Below are 15,618 nucleotides of genomic sequence, written 5' to 3' on the forward strand. Positions count from 1 at the left end.
AGATAGATAGATAGATAGATAGATAGATAGATAGATAGATAGATAGAATGATGGATGATAGAGATAGGTAGATAGATGATTTTAGATATAGATATGATGGATCCAAAGGGATAGCCGTGGTCCCTAGAGGGTAGAGAGAATGTCAGATTTGTACAAGAAGGAGACTATTGAAGCACCTTTAAAATCTGGTTACCTGTCAGAGTAACATTTGTATTTTGAGGTGATTAAAGTCCTGATTATTCCTTTTGTCTGTTCCCCACAAACTTTTTGCCACCTTATTTTAATATATATTTTTAAAGATTTTATTTATTCATTTGAAAGAGAGAGAGCGTGAGCGAGAGAGCACAAGCAGGGGAAGCAGCAGAGGGAGAGGAAGATGCAGACTCCCCACTGAGCAGGGAGCCTGACACGGGGCTTTAGCTCAGGACCCTGAGATCATGACCTGAGCCAAAGGCAGCCGCTTAACCAACTGAGCTACTCAGGGGTCCTTTCCACATTTTTCTTACCATAAAAATTCTGTTTCTGTCATGCAAACAAATGAGACATTGTTTTCTGTAAATGAGATATGAATGTTTACAAATGAGAGAAATTTAGAAACATATTAGACTTTAGTTAGCACTGCATGCCACCTCCCCTGCGCACAACGGAGAGCAGCGTCGCCGGAGGTACTTAGGCATCCCACCAGCGGGCACTCGGACGCTCGTCATCTGGGAGCTCCTCTTGTCCGACTGCTGGTCACACGCCCGCAGTGCGAAGCCTCCAGAGTGGAGCCTGTGAGGTGCAGTGTGCTGCAGACAAGTGAGAGACGGTTTCACAAGGGCTGTAACTGAGGGAGAGGGAGCAGCTGGGGTGGCCCTGAGGCAGGTGGACAAGAGTGGCAAGAGCCTCTGTCTTCCTCAGCTGGTTCCAAGAGCAAATGTCTCCCCTGCCCCTCAGTTTTTTTATGTTTCGATTTCAGAAAGCCTCATGCTTTTAAGAGAATGCGTATCCCTGGATTTCCTGAGATAAATTCCTCATAATAATGAAGAACTGGAAAAAAACAGCTACTAACCCAACTGGTGTGAGCTGTGAGGGCAGTGGTTACAGTGATGGAACCTCTGCAGGGGTGGAAAGGGGCTTCTGGACCCTGAGGTGACGGATGTGAGATTCCGTGATTTCACCTGCTTGCTGGAAAGTGATTATCATTTCACCTACAATTGCACTGACAGTGTCTGCTGGGGATTTAAGATTATTTCTGGAAAACATTTATGAATTGTGCATATCACTGAACGCTATTAAAAGTGATTGATGGAGATATCCAACAGGAATGGCAGAACAGGATGGGGAGAGCAAAAATCCTAATGGAAATTGAACAGAAGACGCTGAAATCTACTAAGTGAGAGAACTAAGCTGAGCACATCTTATCCACTTAGTCAATTCAGTGTTTATATCCAAACTATGATTTCTTTCCCATTCTGAGAGACCTGACGGTACTGACCTGACGGTACTGAAATTGAAAGGAGAGACCCTACTGGATCTGCAGGGTTAGAAAGAACGGGAACTCTGTGTTACGTTGGTCAGTGCTTTAGCAGGTACTTATGGTGTACCTTTTGTGGGTCAGACACATTCCTAGGTATGTGATATATGAGTGCACTGAACATAAACAAGGAATGTTTCCTTAAGGAAATTGCATTCTGATTAAGGGAAACAGACAAGCAATGGGTCTAAGTTGAGTTACATAGTGTCTTAGAAGGTAATAGGTCTCATGGAAGGAGAAAACCAGATTGGGTGAAGACAAGTAGAGGGGGTAGGGAAGGATTACAAAAGGTAAATTGGACCTCCAAAGTAGTACTCAGTGAAGATGAAATTTGGGGGAAAATGTTAAGGTGGCTAGTGATAAATTCCTTATTTATTCCTTTCCAAATGTTACATATCCATTTTCTTGTTTTATTGCACTAGGTAAGAACATCAATATTAATACTGGATACAAGTGCAGAGAGTAGGCATCCTGGTTTTGTTCACAGTCTCAGGGGCATATTTTATAATGGACGAAGAGGTATGGCAATAGCCATATTTGCAATAGCACTTTTGTAGAAGCTCTTAAGTTTAATGACTCTCTCTCCTTGTCACACACACACACACCAAAAAAATTTTTTTTAATTTCTTGGAGAAAAGTATTCTGTACTGAATGGGGGGAAAAAGCCCTCCACATAAGAAAATTTGTGGGAGGCTTCTAAAGCAGTACTTCAAGGAAAATTTATCACATTAAACACAGAAAAAGGGGCGCCTGGGTGGCTCAGTTGTTAAGCGTCTGCCTTCAGCTCAGGTCATGGTCCCAGGGTCCTGGGATCGAGCCCCGCATCGGGCTCCCTGCTCAGCGGGGAGGCTGTTTCTCCCTCTCCCACTCCCCCTGCTTGTGTTCCCTCTCTCCCTGTGTCTCTCTCTGTCAAATAAATAAATAAAATCTTAAAAAAAAAAATAAATAAAGGTCTATGGGTGCCTGGCTGCCTCATTTGGTGGAGCATGTGACTCTTGATCTCGGGGTGGTGAGTTTGAGCCCCACATTGGGTGTGGAACCTACTTTAAAAAAAGAAAGGTCTCAAATCAAGGATCTCAGCTTCCACCTTTAGAAACCAGAAAAAGAGAAATGAAATCCAGGGAAAGCAGAAGAAAATAATAAAGATAAAATAAAAATGAATGCAATAGAAAATGAAGAACTCTAGAGAAAATTAGTGAAACCCAAGGCTTTAAGATCAATAAATTGATGAACCTCTATCCAAATTGATCATACAAAAAAGAGGGGATACACAAATTTCCAATGTCAGAAATGTTAGAAGTGACATCACTACAGATTCTATAGGTATTAAAAGAATAATGAGGGAATACTATGAAGTCCTTTATGACAATAAATTGTCAAATGTGATTTAATGTAATGACAACTACTGACGTGTATTGCCAAAAAAGTCTTATTTCTGTAAATCCTAAATTGCATGTCTCCAAAAACATGAAAAGTGAAGAGGCTTTAAAAATGCAATTGAGGTAAAAATGGGTTATAAAATCATACCAGATTAGATATCATATAAGCCTTTGAATATTCTCCACTCAGGTTTTTGACATCTTTAAATTTTCAGGCTATTTGAAAGGATTCCCAATATTAAGTCATGTTTGATCAATTACGGTTTGTGATAGAGAATGAAAAATATGTAAAATTTAAATCACAGGGATTTGATCCAAAATACAATCTGAGCAAATTCATATGTTATAGTTGAACATAATCGAGCATCATTTTTGTTTGCAATTTTCTGCTCATTATGAACATGCCTTCTGAGCTTATTATTTTTTAATACTGTCTGTTCCTATACATTACAGCATTTTTTTGGTTAACCCAACTGATTAATATCAGTACCAGGAGATTATTGATAGTTTCCTCTTTTAAATATTCCATATTTAAATATTTTCTTTAAGTTTCATTTTAATTTGCTTGTGGCATATTAGTAATTTCACTGTTATTTCAGTTTTAATTAAGTGTCCTCTGGTCTGTGCTATATGTAGTAATGATTTGCCCTATTCCACATTGTAAATATATAGCAGGATATTTTAGATCGAGTATATTATTTTCTAAAACTCTCTGATGTACCAGGTAAAAACTTACCTCTGTGTTTCAGTTAAATACTCAAATATTTTAATGCCGTATGTTCACTAAATTTTCTTTTTTCTTCATCTATCACCTGTCACTTGTCACTTACCTGTCATCCATCTAGCTAGCTAGCTATCCATCCATCTAGCCATCATCTATCACCAATCGTTTGTTTCATAGGCTCCCTGTTCTGTACCATTGAAACAATCCTCAATTTTTTGTCTTTTTTTTTTTTTCTGAGTGTAGTTGACACACAATGTTACATTAGTTTCAGGTGTGTGGACAAGTCTGTATGTTATGCTGTGCTTACTACAACTGTAGCGATTGTCTGTCACTGTACAACATTGTTACCTTATCAGTGACTATATTCCCTATGCTGCCTTTTATTCCTGTGACTTATTTATTCCATAGCTGAAAGCCTGTACCTCCCCCTCCCCTTCACCCATTTGGCATAAAAACTTGTTAATATATTTTGTTTGTCAGGGCCAATTCTCTTCATTGAATACTTTACATTTTATTTATTAATTAGAAATATTTTGTAATTACTAGCGGGATTTTGGAAAAATTGCTATTCAACTGGTATTACATTACATAAGGTATTTTGTGAATTGAATTATTTGCAGAATTTCTATTTCAGTCTGCAGTGTTTCTTTGCTGTTATTTCATCCTGATTCTAATATATTAAAAGTTCTTAATTTTGCTTCAATATCCTTTACAGAAACATAGATTTAATGTTGTTTTGCTAAAACTAAAACTAATTTTTAAAAATGCTAGGAGCATAATTTTGTTACTAGATAATTAATTAAAAAATCCATGAGGTGCCTGGGTGGCTCAGTTGGTTAAGCATCTGCCTTCACCTCAGATCATGATCCTGGGGTCCTGGGATCAAGCCCCTACATTGGGGCTCCCTACTCAGCAGGGAGCCTACTTCTCCCTCTGCCCACCTCCACCCCCCTCATTCTAATAAATAAATAAAATCTTTTTTAAAAAATCCAGAGAAAGTAAAAAATCTTAATTAAAATTGATAAATATAGTTAATATTTCCAATTAAAGATTTCCATTTCATAAAACTCAGGACAGGCAAAGTTTAGATATCAATGAGAGAAAAAGCAAACAACTACAATGAAAAAATAAGGAAAGCGATTTGACTTTCACAGATTTACTGAATCAGGCATGTGGGCCTTCTCTGGAATCATGGATTTGTTCTATACCTTGATTGGGAAGTTGTTTCATGGGTAAATGCATTTGTCAGTCCTCAAATTGTACAGTTATTTGTGTATTCCCAAGGGTTGGTGGAGGGAGGTGGGTGATGGATATTAAGGAGGGCACTTGTTATGATGAGCACTGGGTGGTATGTGCAAATGATGAACCACTGAACTCTACTCCTGAAACCAATATTGAACTGTACGTCAACTAACTAGAATTTAAATTTTAAATAAAAGGAAAAAAAAGTTTAAAACACTGGGGCACCTGGCTGGCTCAGTTGGTAGAGCATGTAACTCTTGATCTTGGGGTCATGAGTTCTACTCCCATGTTGGGTGTGGAGCCTACTTTAAAAAAGCTTAAAACATTTCCTGAACTTCAGTGGTTTTGGTTCTGTCATGGCATGGGTAGCATCTATGAACATAAACTCTGACGTCAGGGGCTCCTGGGTGGCTCAGTTGTTTAAGCGTCCAACTCTTGGGTTTCAGTTCAGGTCATGATCTCAGGATTGTGAGATCAAGCCCCTTGTGGGGCTCCACAATCAGCCAGGAGTCTGCTTGAGATTCTCTCCCTTTCCCTCTTCCTCCCCCTCTGCCCCTCTCCCCACTCACACTCTCTCTCAAATAAATAAAATATATTTTTTTAAGATTTTATTTATTTATTTGAGAGAGAGAGAGAATGAGAGACAGCACGAGAGGGAAGAGGGCAGAGGGGGAAGCAGACTCCCCGCTGAGCAGGGAGCCCGATGTGGGACTCGATCCCGGGACTCCAGGATCATGACCTGAGCCGAAGGAAGTCGCTTAACCAACTGAGCCACCCAGGCGCCCTAAATAAAATATTTTTTAAAAAGTACACTCTAGGGGCACCTGGGTGGCTCAGTCATTAAGCGTCTGCCTTCAGCTCAGGTCATGATCCCAGGGTCCTGAGATCGAGCCCTGCATCAGGCTCCCTGCTCCGCGGGAAGCCTGCTTCTCCCTCTCCCACTCCCCCTGCTTGTGTTCCCTCTCTCGCTGTCTCTGTCAAATAAATAGATTTTTTAAAAATCTTAGGGGCGCCTGGGTGGCTCAGTTGGTTAAGCGACTGCCTTCGGCTCAGGTCATGATCCCGGAGTCCCGGGATCGAGTCCTGCATCAGGCTCCCTGCTCAGCAGGGAGTCTGCTTCTCCCTCTGACCCTCTTCCCTCTCATGCTCTCTGTCTCTCATTCTCTCTCTCGCAAATAAATAAATTAATTAATTAAAAATTAAAATCTTAAAAAAAAACAATAAAGTACACTCTGTGTAGTCAAAGGTGGCCTAGAAGCACACCATGTACCCAGTTCTTGATTTCTCAGTGCTGGTCTCTACCAAAAAGAAGAAAACCTCCTTGAAGAAAAGACTGATTCCTGGTAGGATAAGGAAAGTTATAAGGTGAAACTGTAATCTCTTTTGTACCAGAAAGTTGAGCCCACAGTGTGACGGTGATGTCACAAAGGGACAAAGAAGCAAGCTGGAAGGAGCTCCCCTGAGCCCAACCTGGGAAGATTTAAGCATCACAATGAATGGCCCACTTATATATTTAAGTGTGCATTATTCCATACTGACATATATTAATAAAAAATGAGTGAACAATCCGTTGGGAAACTTACTTCCCAAATAGAATGCCAACTAATAAATGTGGGACGAGGGGCGCCTGGGTGGCTCAGTCCGTTAAGTGTCTGCCTTCAGCTCGGGTCATGATCCCGGGGTCCTGGGATCGAGCCCCGCATCGGGCTCCTTGCTCGGTGGGAGGCCTGCTTCTCCCTCTCCCTCTGCCCGCTGCTCTGCCTACTTGTGCTCACTCTCTCTCTGTCAAATAAATAAATAAAATCTTAAAAAATAAATAAATAAATAAATAAATAAATAAATGTGGGACGACTGTTGGGATTTGAAAATCATCAGTGGTGGCTAAAACTATGGGGTGAAATACTGATGTGGATCAGTATATTCACGCAGTTTCAAAACATCTTCTGAATAATTACATACTAAAAATAAAGGGAAATAAAACAACAGGCCCAACATGGAGTCCCTTATGTTAAGCCCTATGTCACCAAACCAAGACTTCATTACAGTTTGGCTCTCCCAAAAATGGAACCGTAAACCATCAGGATCTCCTGATCAGCACTAGTCAGGTACTTTGCCTGATGGACTCCAGCCATCTCCTGAAGGAAAGTGACCTTGTAGGAACCAACCCACTTTTTGCCTAGGATGACTTCTTGTCCCAACTTCCTTCTCCCTTATAGAAGTATTTCATTTTGGGTTTTTTTTTTTTTAAAGATTTTATTTATTTATTTGAGAGAGAGAGAACACATGAGAGGGGATAGGGTCAGAGGACGAAGCAGACTCCCTGCCAAGCAGGGAGCCCGATGCGGGACTCAATCCAGGGACTCCAGGATCATGACCTGAGCCGAAGGCAGTCGCTTAACCAACTGAGCCCCCCAGGCGCCCTCATTTTGTTTTTTAAGATTTTATTTATTTGGCAGAGAGACAGCAAGAGAGGTAACACAGCAGGGGGAGTGGGAGAGGGAGAAGCAGGATTCCCGCCGAGCAGGGGCCCGATGCGGGGCTCGACCCCAGGACTCTGGGATCATGACCTGAGCCGAATGCAGACACTTAACAACTGGGCCACCCCGGCACCCCAAAAGTATTTCATTTTGTACAGCTCCTTGGAGTTCCCTTCTATCTGCCAGATTAGATGCTGCCCGATTTGAATCAATTTTTGCTCAAATAAACTCTTAAATGTTACAAAAAATAAAGGGAAATAGTAATTCTTAAGTCAAGAACACAAACATACAGAAGTGACTAAAGTTACTATCTGTATTGGTAAACATGGACACCATGTGCCTCCTGATATGAAGTACTATGAAAGATACAGTATCACTTCTGTGATTTCAGTGTAAACAATGCAAAAGGAAAATATCATTAGGAAACATCAGAGAAACAAATGGAAATTCTACAAAATTCATGAGCTATCATATCCAAGGAACTCAAAGGCTAATTAACTTTCATTAAAGGAGTGGAGAGCAATGACAACAAAATGCCTCATGCTGTTCTGGGTTTGGTCATGGACCCCTAAAGACACCAAGGGGCAATATTAGGACAAATGGTAATATTTGAACATGCCCCGTGGATTACATAATAGTATTTTACCAATACTGAATTTCCTGATTATGATAATATTCTGATAATATAAGATGTGCCCTTAGGAAGCATGCACTGAAGCATTCACTTGTACAGAGGCAATATATTTACCCATTAATTCAGATTGTTCAGAAACACACATATGCACATGTATGCGGGGAGAGACTAATAAAACAAAAGATGCAAAACAAACAATTGTTTAATCTGGGTAGAATTTATACAAGAGTATTTTGTACTATTCTTGTACTTACTGTAAGTTTAAAGCTGAAAAATTTAAAAATTCAAAAATCAATACATTTTACCACTTCATACAAAATGGTATCATAGGGCACCTGGGTGGCTCAGTTGGTTAAGCGACTGCCTTCGGCTCAGGTCATGATCCTGGAGTCCCGGGATCGAGTCCCACATCAGGCTCCCTGCTCAGCGGGGAGTCTGCTTCTCCCTCTGACCCTCCCCACTCTCATGCTCTCTCTATCTCATTCTCTCTCTCAAATAAATAAATAAAATCTTTAAAAAAAATGGTATCATAATCAACTCAGATGATGCATAAAATATAATTTGATGCTAATTCACCCATTCTTTGGCTTTAAAAAAAAAAACAAAAAACCAGAAAGTATAGAATGGATTTTCCTTAAACATTGAAAAAAATTCTACAACACACGCCATACATATGTTAATATTTCACCCAAGATCAGAGACAAAAGAAAAATAATTGGGATCTCCTGGCCTTCAACATTACGGAAACTACCTAGTGTTGTATGGCAAGAAAAAATGTATACGTATATGCATTAGAAAGGAAGAAATAGATTGTTCTTTCACCTCTTTAAAATACATGCCAGACACATCATCCATACCAGCCCTAATGTGAACAGTCTTAATGTTGGGACTCTTCCCTCTCCTGTGTTTTTCTTCACCGCTGTCCTGCTTTTCTCTTTTCCACAGAACCTATTCCCTTCTAACATGCTATGGAAGTTAAAGAACATTGCTGTTTTCTCACCCAGAATGTAGGTTCTACGAGGGCAAAATTCTTTTGGTGTTTTGTGCATTTCATATACCTAAAAGAGTCCGAGACTCACATAAGATATACAGTAAATGATTTTTTGGAGCACTAAATGTCACCTTTTGTGACATTTGTAAGAATCCACTCTGCTACTTATCCTAACTTTACTAATTCACTACCACCCGCCCTTCAGGCTCAGTACCCTGAGTGCACTCAAGAATGGAGAAGAATCCTACTTTGGAGACAAAATTTTCAAGGTGATTAAGAATCCAACAAAGCCATGTGCTCAATTTCCTTCTCTTTTTAGATTTCAGTGTACTCTGCTCACCTACACCAGGCATTAAACTCCCTCCCTGCTCAAGGACAGGATTCCCATCTCAGTCGCCCAGGTGCCCCACTCCTCACAGTGTGCCCAGAACACACTAAGTGGTCATGTAGATGAAGGATGGGGGTCTCAGGAGAACCCTGCTGAGCACAGCAGCAAGTGTATAGTAGGACCTGGCACTGAACATACCAAGACTGTATGGAAAAACCTTGAAGTTGAGGGAACAAATCCTCAGATGTCCTTCATCTAGTGGAAAATGCATCACTCCTGCTTTGGGACAAACTGGGGTCAGCATCCCAGGCAGGCAAAGGAGAACCTTTGATAAAAACCAAGATGCTTCCAGAGGGGGTTTCTCCAACTCTCTTGAACTCAAGGCTCAGTCACAAGTATGACCACAGCTACGATACACCCTCCAGAGAGAGCACAGAAGAGGGCAGGGGGCTTTGAGTCAACTCTCCTTTCTGAAGGACAGGAAACTGCACACTATCCAAACAAAAGCTCTTATTAACTCATCAAGAAGTGCAGCCATACTGTGTGTACCACAAAAAAGGTGCATGCCCACTATGAAAATGTGAACTGTGTAGTCTTTTAAAGGCGCTGAGGAAAGCTCCAAGTGAGGAAATGATCACTTTCTATTTTTCTGTACATTTTTAACCCATTAACATTATCTTGTGTACCCTGAAAACTAGTCTTGAAGGGAAGTCCACAGGATGAATGTAAAATGACCACAGCCAATGCGGGCACACAGGGAATGGTAAGTTCATGGTGGCAACTGTGAGGCCCACACAAACCCGACACCCACATGTACACAACCAGCATCTCCTGTTCAAATCCCTGGCGCTTCATTTATTTATTTTTTTACATCATCATTTATTTATTGCTAACGTGAATTCAAAGCAAGTATGCAATTGCCTTTACACTAAGAGGAAATCAGGAAATCCAGACACAATTGCCACCATCAAATCTTAATCTTCAGAGAATAGCATTGGCACGAGGTTGGCCTGAAGGCACTGAGATGCCACCAGTTTTGAGGTGTTCCATACTCAAGTAGTGTAGGCACTGCACTCCCTTCCAGGTTTCTTCTGAAGTCATTATTTGGATCTTTCCAGTCAGGTTTCTCTCCCACTCGGCAGTAGATGAACACACATCCTTCACTAATACGCTTCAGCCCCTCTCGTACGACCGGTTCAGCCTGCACGCAGTCAGGGCAGCAGCTCTTCCCCCCAGCGTCCTTAGAGCCAGTGAAGTAGGCGAAGATGGTCTTGTCGTGGTGCTGCTCCACGGCCCGGCGGAACTCCTCCAAGCCGGACACGCTCACCTCCTCGCAGCCTGCCATCGGGAGGGCTCGCTGTGCTCGGTGGGCAGGGGCCCCGGGAGGCGCGGCCATGGGCTGGCACTTTATTTTGAAACAGAACTTCACACAACCATTTGGTTTTTTTGTTTGTTTTTGTTTTGTTTTTTTTATTCTTTTTAAAGATTTTATTTATTTATATGAGAGAGAGAATGAGATAGAGAGCATGAGAGGGGGGAGGGTCAGAGGGAGAAGCAGGCTCCTCGCTGAGCAGGGAGCCCGATGCGGGACTCGATCCCGGGACTCCAGGATCATGACCTGAGCCGAAGGCAGTCGCTTAACCAACTGAGCCACCCAGGCGCCCTACACAACCATTTGTAAGATCAATGAGAATACTGTGTTTGTTTTTCTGGGCTTAATCATGAATTTACCCCAGCAGAGTGTTTTATTTCACTGGTTTTAGCAGTAATTCAACCCCTAGAAAGCTGTGGAGGGGGACTTGAGAATGCACAGTCCTCTACATGGGATTAACCTGTGAAACCCCAAGAATAGGAAGGAATTAGGCCCCAACTGAGAAGGCCACACCCACACCATCAGGGGAAAAATACAGAAAACAAAAGAGCAGAATGGAATCAAAAAGTGACGGAGAACAGCAGGCACTGAAAAACCACACAAACAAGGAGTTTTACTTAAAAATATCAAAGCCTTAAACAGTCTGGAGGGAGCATGTTTTAATGTGGCTGTTGTATGCAGATCCTTCAGACAACATCAGAAGCAAGTGGCATGTGATGTTATTTTCAGAATTCTAACTTCTTCTAAGTTCAAGTATCTCATGACTCAGCCTTCATATTTCTCACAAAAAATGATGCTCCTTGAGGGTAGAGATGTGGAACAAGGCTTCTAGCAAATGTCTGTAGAGCTGCCTTCACTGTCCAAGCTTCCGGATACAGGAGAGCAGTGCACACACATAAAAACAAAGGGCTGAGACCCTTTCTCTCAAACATTCCCCCACCAAAATAATGAAACTGATGAAAAACTAATAGGTTTGGCAGGGAAATCTGAAAGAGTTTGTGAAGACATTTGTTTTTTTCAGTTTAGAGTCTAGGTTTCCATCCCCTTCTTTTTATTCTTCTTTTAAAAATAATGCTAAGATGGCTGTCTAAGTGTCAACCAAGGAGCAGATCGGTGGCCGGAGGTCTTTGTAAGTGCACAGTACCCACTGTCCGTCTCCCACATGCTTCTCATGGGCACATTAAGGCCCACACTGTGTCCCATTCCATCTGACTCTTGACATAACAGTAAGTGCTGACCTGTCCACAGGTTTTCTCACAGCAATGACATCGATGTGGTTCCTGATCATTATGAATTCTCAGATGGTAAGTAAGAGTCTTCTGGCTAAAGACTCCTCAGTAGTTGCGTTCAGAATGTGTTTCCCCAGGGCTTTCTCTGATGTTGACAGAGGTGGACCCATGGGTGACCTGCCTTCTCGAAATTTTCTCCGGTATGAATCCAATGATGAGTGGGGGCGGAGCCGTGGCTGGAGGCTTTCTCGTGTTCACTGCATCACAGGCGTCATCTCCAGTGTGACTACTCATGTGTTTGAAGAGCCAACAAAAATTCTTTACACTGAAAGGGTTTTGGTTTTTGTTTTTCTTCCTCCAGTGTGGATCCCCTTATGAAGGACAAAAGAGGAGCAGGAGCAGTGGGTGAAGGCCTTTCTACATTCATGGCACTGAGGGGGCTTCTCTCAAGTATGAACCCGCTGGTGCTGCAGGAGGTGTGACCTGCGTTTGAAGGCCTTCCCACACTCCAGACACTTGTATGGCGTCTCCCCCGTGTGGATGATGGAGTGCTGAATGAGGTACGTGCTCCGATGAAAGGCTTTCCCACACTGGGCACACTCATAGGGCTTCTCCCCAGTGTGAACCCGCTGGTGCTGCATGAGTTCTGAGCTGCATCGGAAGGCCTTCCCACACTCCATGCACTCGTAGGGCTTCTCTCCAGTGTGGATGATGTAGTGCTGAATCAGGTGTGCTCTGTTGCTGAATGATTTCTCACATTCTTTGCACTCAAAGGGCTTTTCTCCGGTGTGGGTCCTGTTATGCCGAATAAAAGTAGAGCGGTGGGTGAAGGCCTTTCGACACTTACTACACTCGTAGGGCTTCTCTCCAGTGTGAATCGGATGGTGCTGCATGAGGTAGGACCTGCGTTTGAAGGCCTTCCCACACTCCATGCACTTGTATGGTTTCTCCCCGGTGTGAATGAGGTAGTGCCGAATAAGGGTTGAGCTCTGGCTAAAGGCTTTCCCACACGCATTGCATTCATAGGGCTTCATTCCAGTGTGAACCCGCTGATGTCGAACAAGGTACCACTTTCGGCTAAAACCTTTCCCACACTGCTTGCATTTGTAGAGATTATTCCCTGCATGAATCATGTGGCCTTTACCTGGTCCCCGTGGGTCACATTCACGGAGAATGTGTCCCTGAGAGTGCAGACTATCATCTGTCCCCAAACCGTCATCTTCAAGGCTCATTCTCCCAAGATGGGTCTCCTTTTGAGCATCTGTCCCAGGCTTCAGTTGACCTTTCTGCATTTCCAAAAGCCCTTCCCAAACCCTGGCGTGCGCCAACCTGGAGTCCCTTGAAGATCCCTGAGTCAGGCTTCCCTGGAGCAAGGCTCCCTCAGACAAAACCAGCTGAGAAGTGCTTGGGTCCCTGGTCTGAAGTTTTGCACTGTCACCTGCAGAGAAGCCAACACAGAGAGGGGAACTTTTAGTGACTCAATACAGAAGAAACAAATTCAACACTTCAGTGGGAAACTGAGGATGAAACAGTACCCTGGGATTGCTGTGTTCCACAGCTCTGTTCCTGGGTTTCCAAGGACTGTCTCTGGTCCTTGTACCCTTGACACCATTAAAGGGAAAATCCAGAGGACAGGCTGGACCAGGGAACCGAGGATCTGGAGTGGAAACCCCTCCTCACAGTCCAGAGGAGGGGAGGGAGGACATAACACTGTCTGTGGGGTATTTGCTTCAAGAACTGATGTCTCTTGGTGTTAAGAGAGTACACAGAAGTGGCACCGAACAGGACTGGGACAAAAAAGAGGTCATCTTCCCAGAAGTGTCCCATGAACTAGGTCCTAATGGAGAATCAGAATTGCCAGAGAGAGAAAGAGGAAGGGAGCACTGGGTTGGAATGGGAGGAGCAAGCATAAGTAGAGTCACTCCTGGAGAGTGCTGAACAATTAAAGGAAGAAAGGGCCCCAGATGCCTGGTGAAGCCAACAATGAAGTGGGATCACCATAAAAGGAAGAGAATTAAGACTGAAGAAGAGGGATGGAGGGACACTCAGGGATAAATGGTATAAAAGACAAGCTTCTGCTCTGCTGGGAGGCATCATGTTGTGGTTAAGAGGGCTCTGGAGCCAGAAAGCCATTGGTCCAGTCCTGCCTCTACCAAGTGAGTGATCTTGAACAGGTTACTTTTTTCTTCAAAGCATGATTTCCTCATCTGAGAGACTAGGAGACTCCATCTCATTCATGTTCTCCATGAATGTGACCAAGAGGTCACTAAGAGTTTCACAAAGAAGTTCAGAGGCACTGGTTCCTTACATGCTGAAGGCTCCCATGACTCCACCTGACCAGCTGTCCCCTCCTACCTGAGCAGGTGCTACGGGAGAGGCCTCTCTTTCCTGTCCATAGTTCCTGCCCGTGCTCCAGTAGATGGGTCAACTCTGGTTTGGGAACCGGATGCCCTGTTGATGAAGAAAGAAATAGGTCATGGTGTATGAGAAGAAAGCAGTATCTCCATCCCCTCTGGGACTTCATGGCAGGGACAAGAACTGAATGAAGCTGTGGAGAAAATGCTGACCTATGACCTGGAAACCAACTGCACAAATCCAATTCCTGGGCTGCAACTGCCATAGAGGGTGGTGCTGTCTGTCCAGACAACATCAGTGTCCTTGAACCTCATCGACAGAAGCCAATCCTACTCAGGGGCACACCACTTTCACACACAGCCAAGAGACCCTGGGAAGGGGAGCCCCTCCTTCCAGAAGGGATTCTGTAATTAATCTAAGTCACTGTTCTCAAACACCCTGTACTTCAGAACCACTTAGGGATGCTTGATTCCAACCTCAAACCAAAAGAAACAAAACTGCCTGGGGTGAGGCCTAGCCAACAGTATTTCTGGCTCTCCCTAGGGAATTCTCTCTCCCAGAGAGAACTAAAAACTGCCAGGGCAGAAAGTGGTGAATGGCATCTCTGATCACTGGTAATCTGAGAGAGGCAGGTGACCTGAGCTGAAGACAAAGCCTTTATTCCAATGTGAGGGGAGGCTGAACAAGGGGGCTGCTTCCTCAGTCCTGGCTGCAGCACCCCACAGGCCCAAAAGGGAGCCAGCCTGAGGAACAGGGAGATGCCTGGTCCAGGGAGAGGAGCAGAGAGAACCTTCACATCACTGAGGATGGAACTGGTGGCTGCAACCTTCAGCCTGGGGGCCAGCCCCACCCTGGGGCTTCTCATTAGGTGAGATGGGAGATTTCCTTCAGGGGAAGCCGGTTTCAAGCTTGCTTTTTTGTTTCGTGCAGCCAGACACAGCTCAACAGATAGGTGGGTTCTGTACAGAATTTCAAGGACTGAGGCACCAGGACCCACTGAAGTCTATCAGCTAGCAGATTCTGATCCTCAGCCCAGGACTCATTCGGACAAGTCTCGGTAACAGTCAGCAGTGTGTCCTACATGCCTGGCCCGGAGCTCAGGGAGGGGCAGGAGAAAAGGTGAACCAGACGCTCCTTTGGCTCTGCCAGGAGCTGAGCCCCCTCCCACCTCAGGGTCTCTTCTTGTACTGGTTCCTCCACCTGGAACCCCTCCCCCACCTCCCCTCCAAGCTTCAAGGCTCAGTTCCAATGTCACTTCCTGAGACGCCTTTTTTGAAGCACCCACGATGGATTATGACCACCTGGCTACATACGCCTAAGGTCCCCTGATATTTCTATGTATGACTCATCACGATTCATCTAAGAATTGAC

General features: G+C 43.7%; 2 protein-coding genes and 1 pseudogene across 3 annotated transcripts in view; 1 reads left to right on the forward strand and 2 right to left on the reverse strand.

Annotated features, from left to right (window-relative positions):
- The window catches only part of LOC117997807 (zinc finger protein 418-like), a 33,966-nt gene extending 21,633 nt beyond the window's left edge, over positions 1-12,333 (forward strand). For both annotated transcript variants that reach the window (XM_034986230.1, XM_034986232.1), the window contains exon 5: positions 12,254-12,333. The gene's annotated coding sequence lies outside the window, so the exon portion shown is untranslated. The remainder of the gene's footprint in view (positions 1-12,253) is intronic.
- LOC117997905 lies at positions 10,173-10,737 on the reverse strand (annotated as a pseudogene).
- Positions 11,252-15,618, reverse strand: part of ZNF550 (zinc finger protein 550) — an 8,033-nt gene continuing 3,666 nt past the window's right edge. The window contains exons 3-4 of the mRNA XM_034986329.1: positions 14,248-14,343; positions 11,252-13,330 (exon numbers count right to left, since the gene is read on the reverse strand). Of these exons, the coding sequence (XP_034842220.1) occupies positions 12,339-13,330; positions 14,248-14,343 (1,088 nt within the window). The 3' untranslated portion in view covers positions 11,252-12,338. The remainder of the gene's footprint in view (positions 13,331-14,247; positions 14,344-15,618) is intronic.

The sequence above is a fragment of the Mirounga leonina genome, unplaced genomic scaffold, assembly GCF_011800145.1.
Source record: "Mirounga leonina isolate KUSES-001 unplaced genomic scaffold, KU_Mleo_1.0 Mir_376, whole genome shotgun sequence".
NCBI lineage: Eukaryota > Metazoa > Chordata > Mammalia > Carnivora > Phocidae > Mirounga > Mirounga leonina.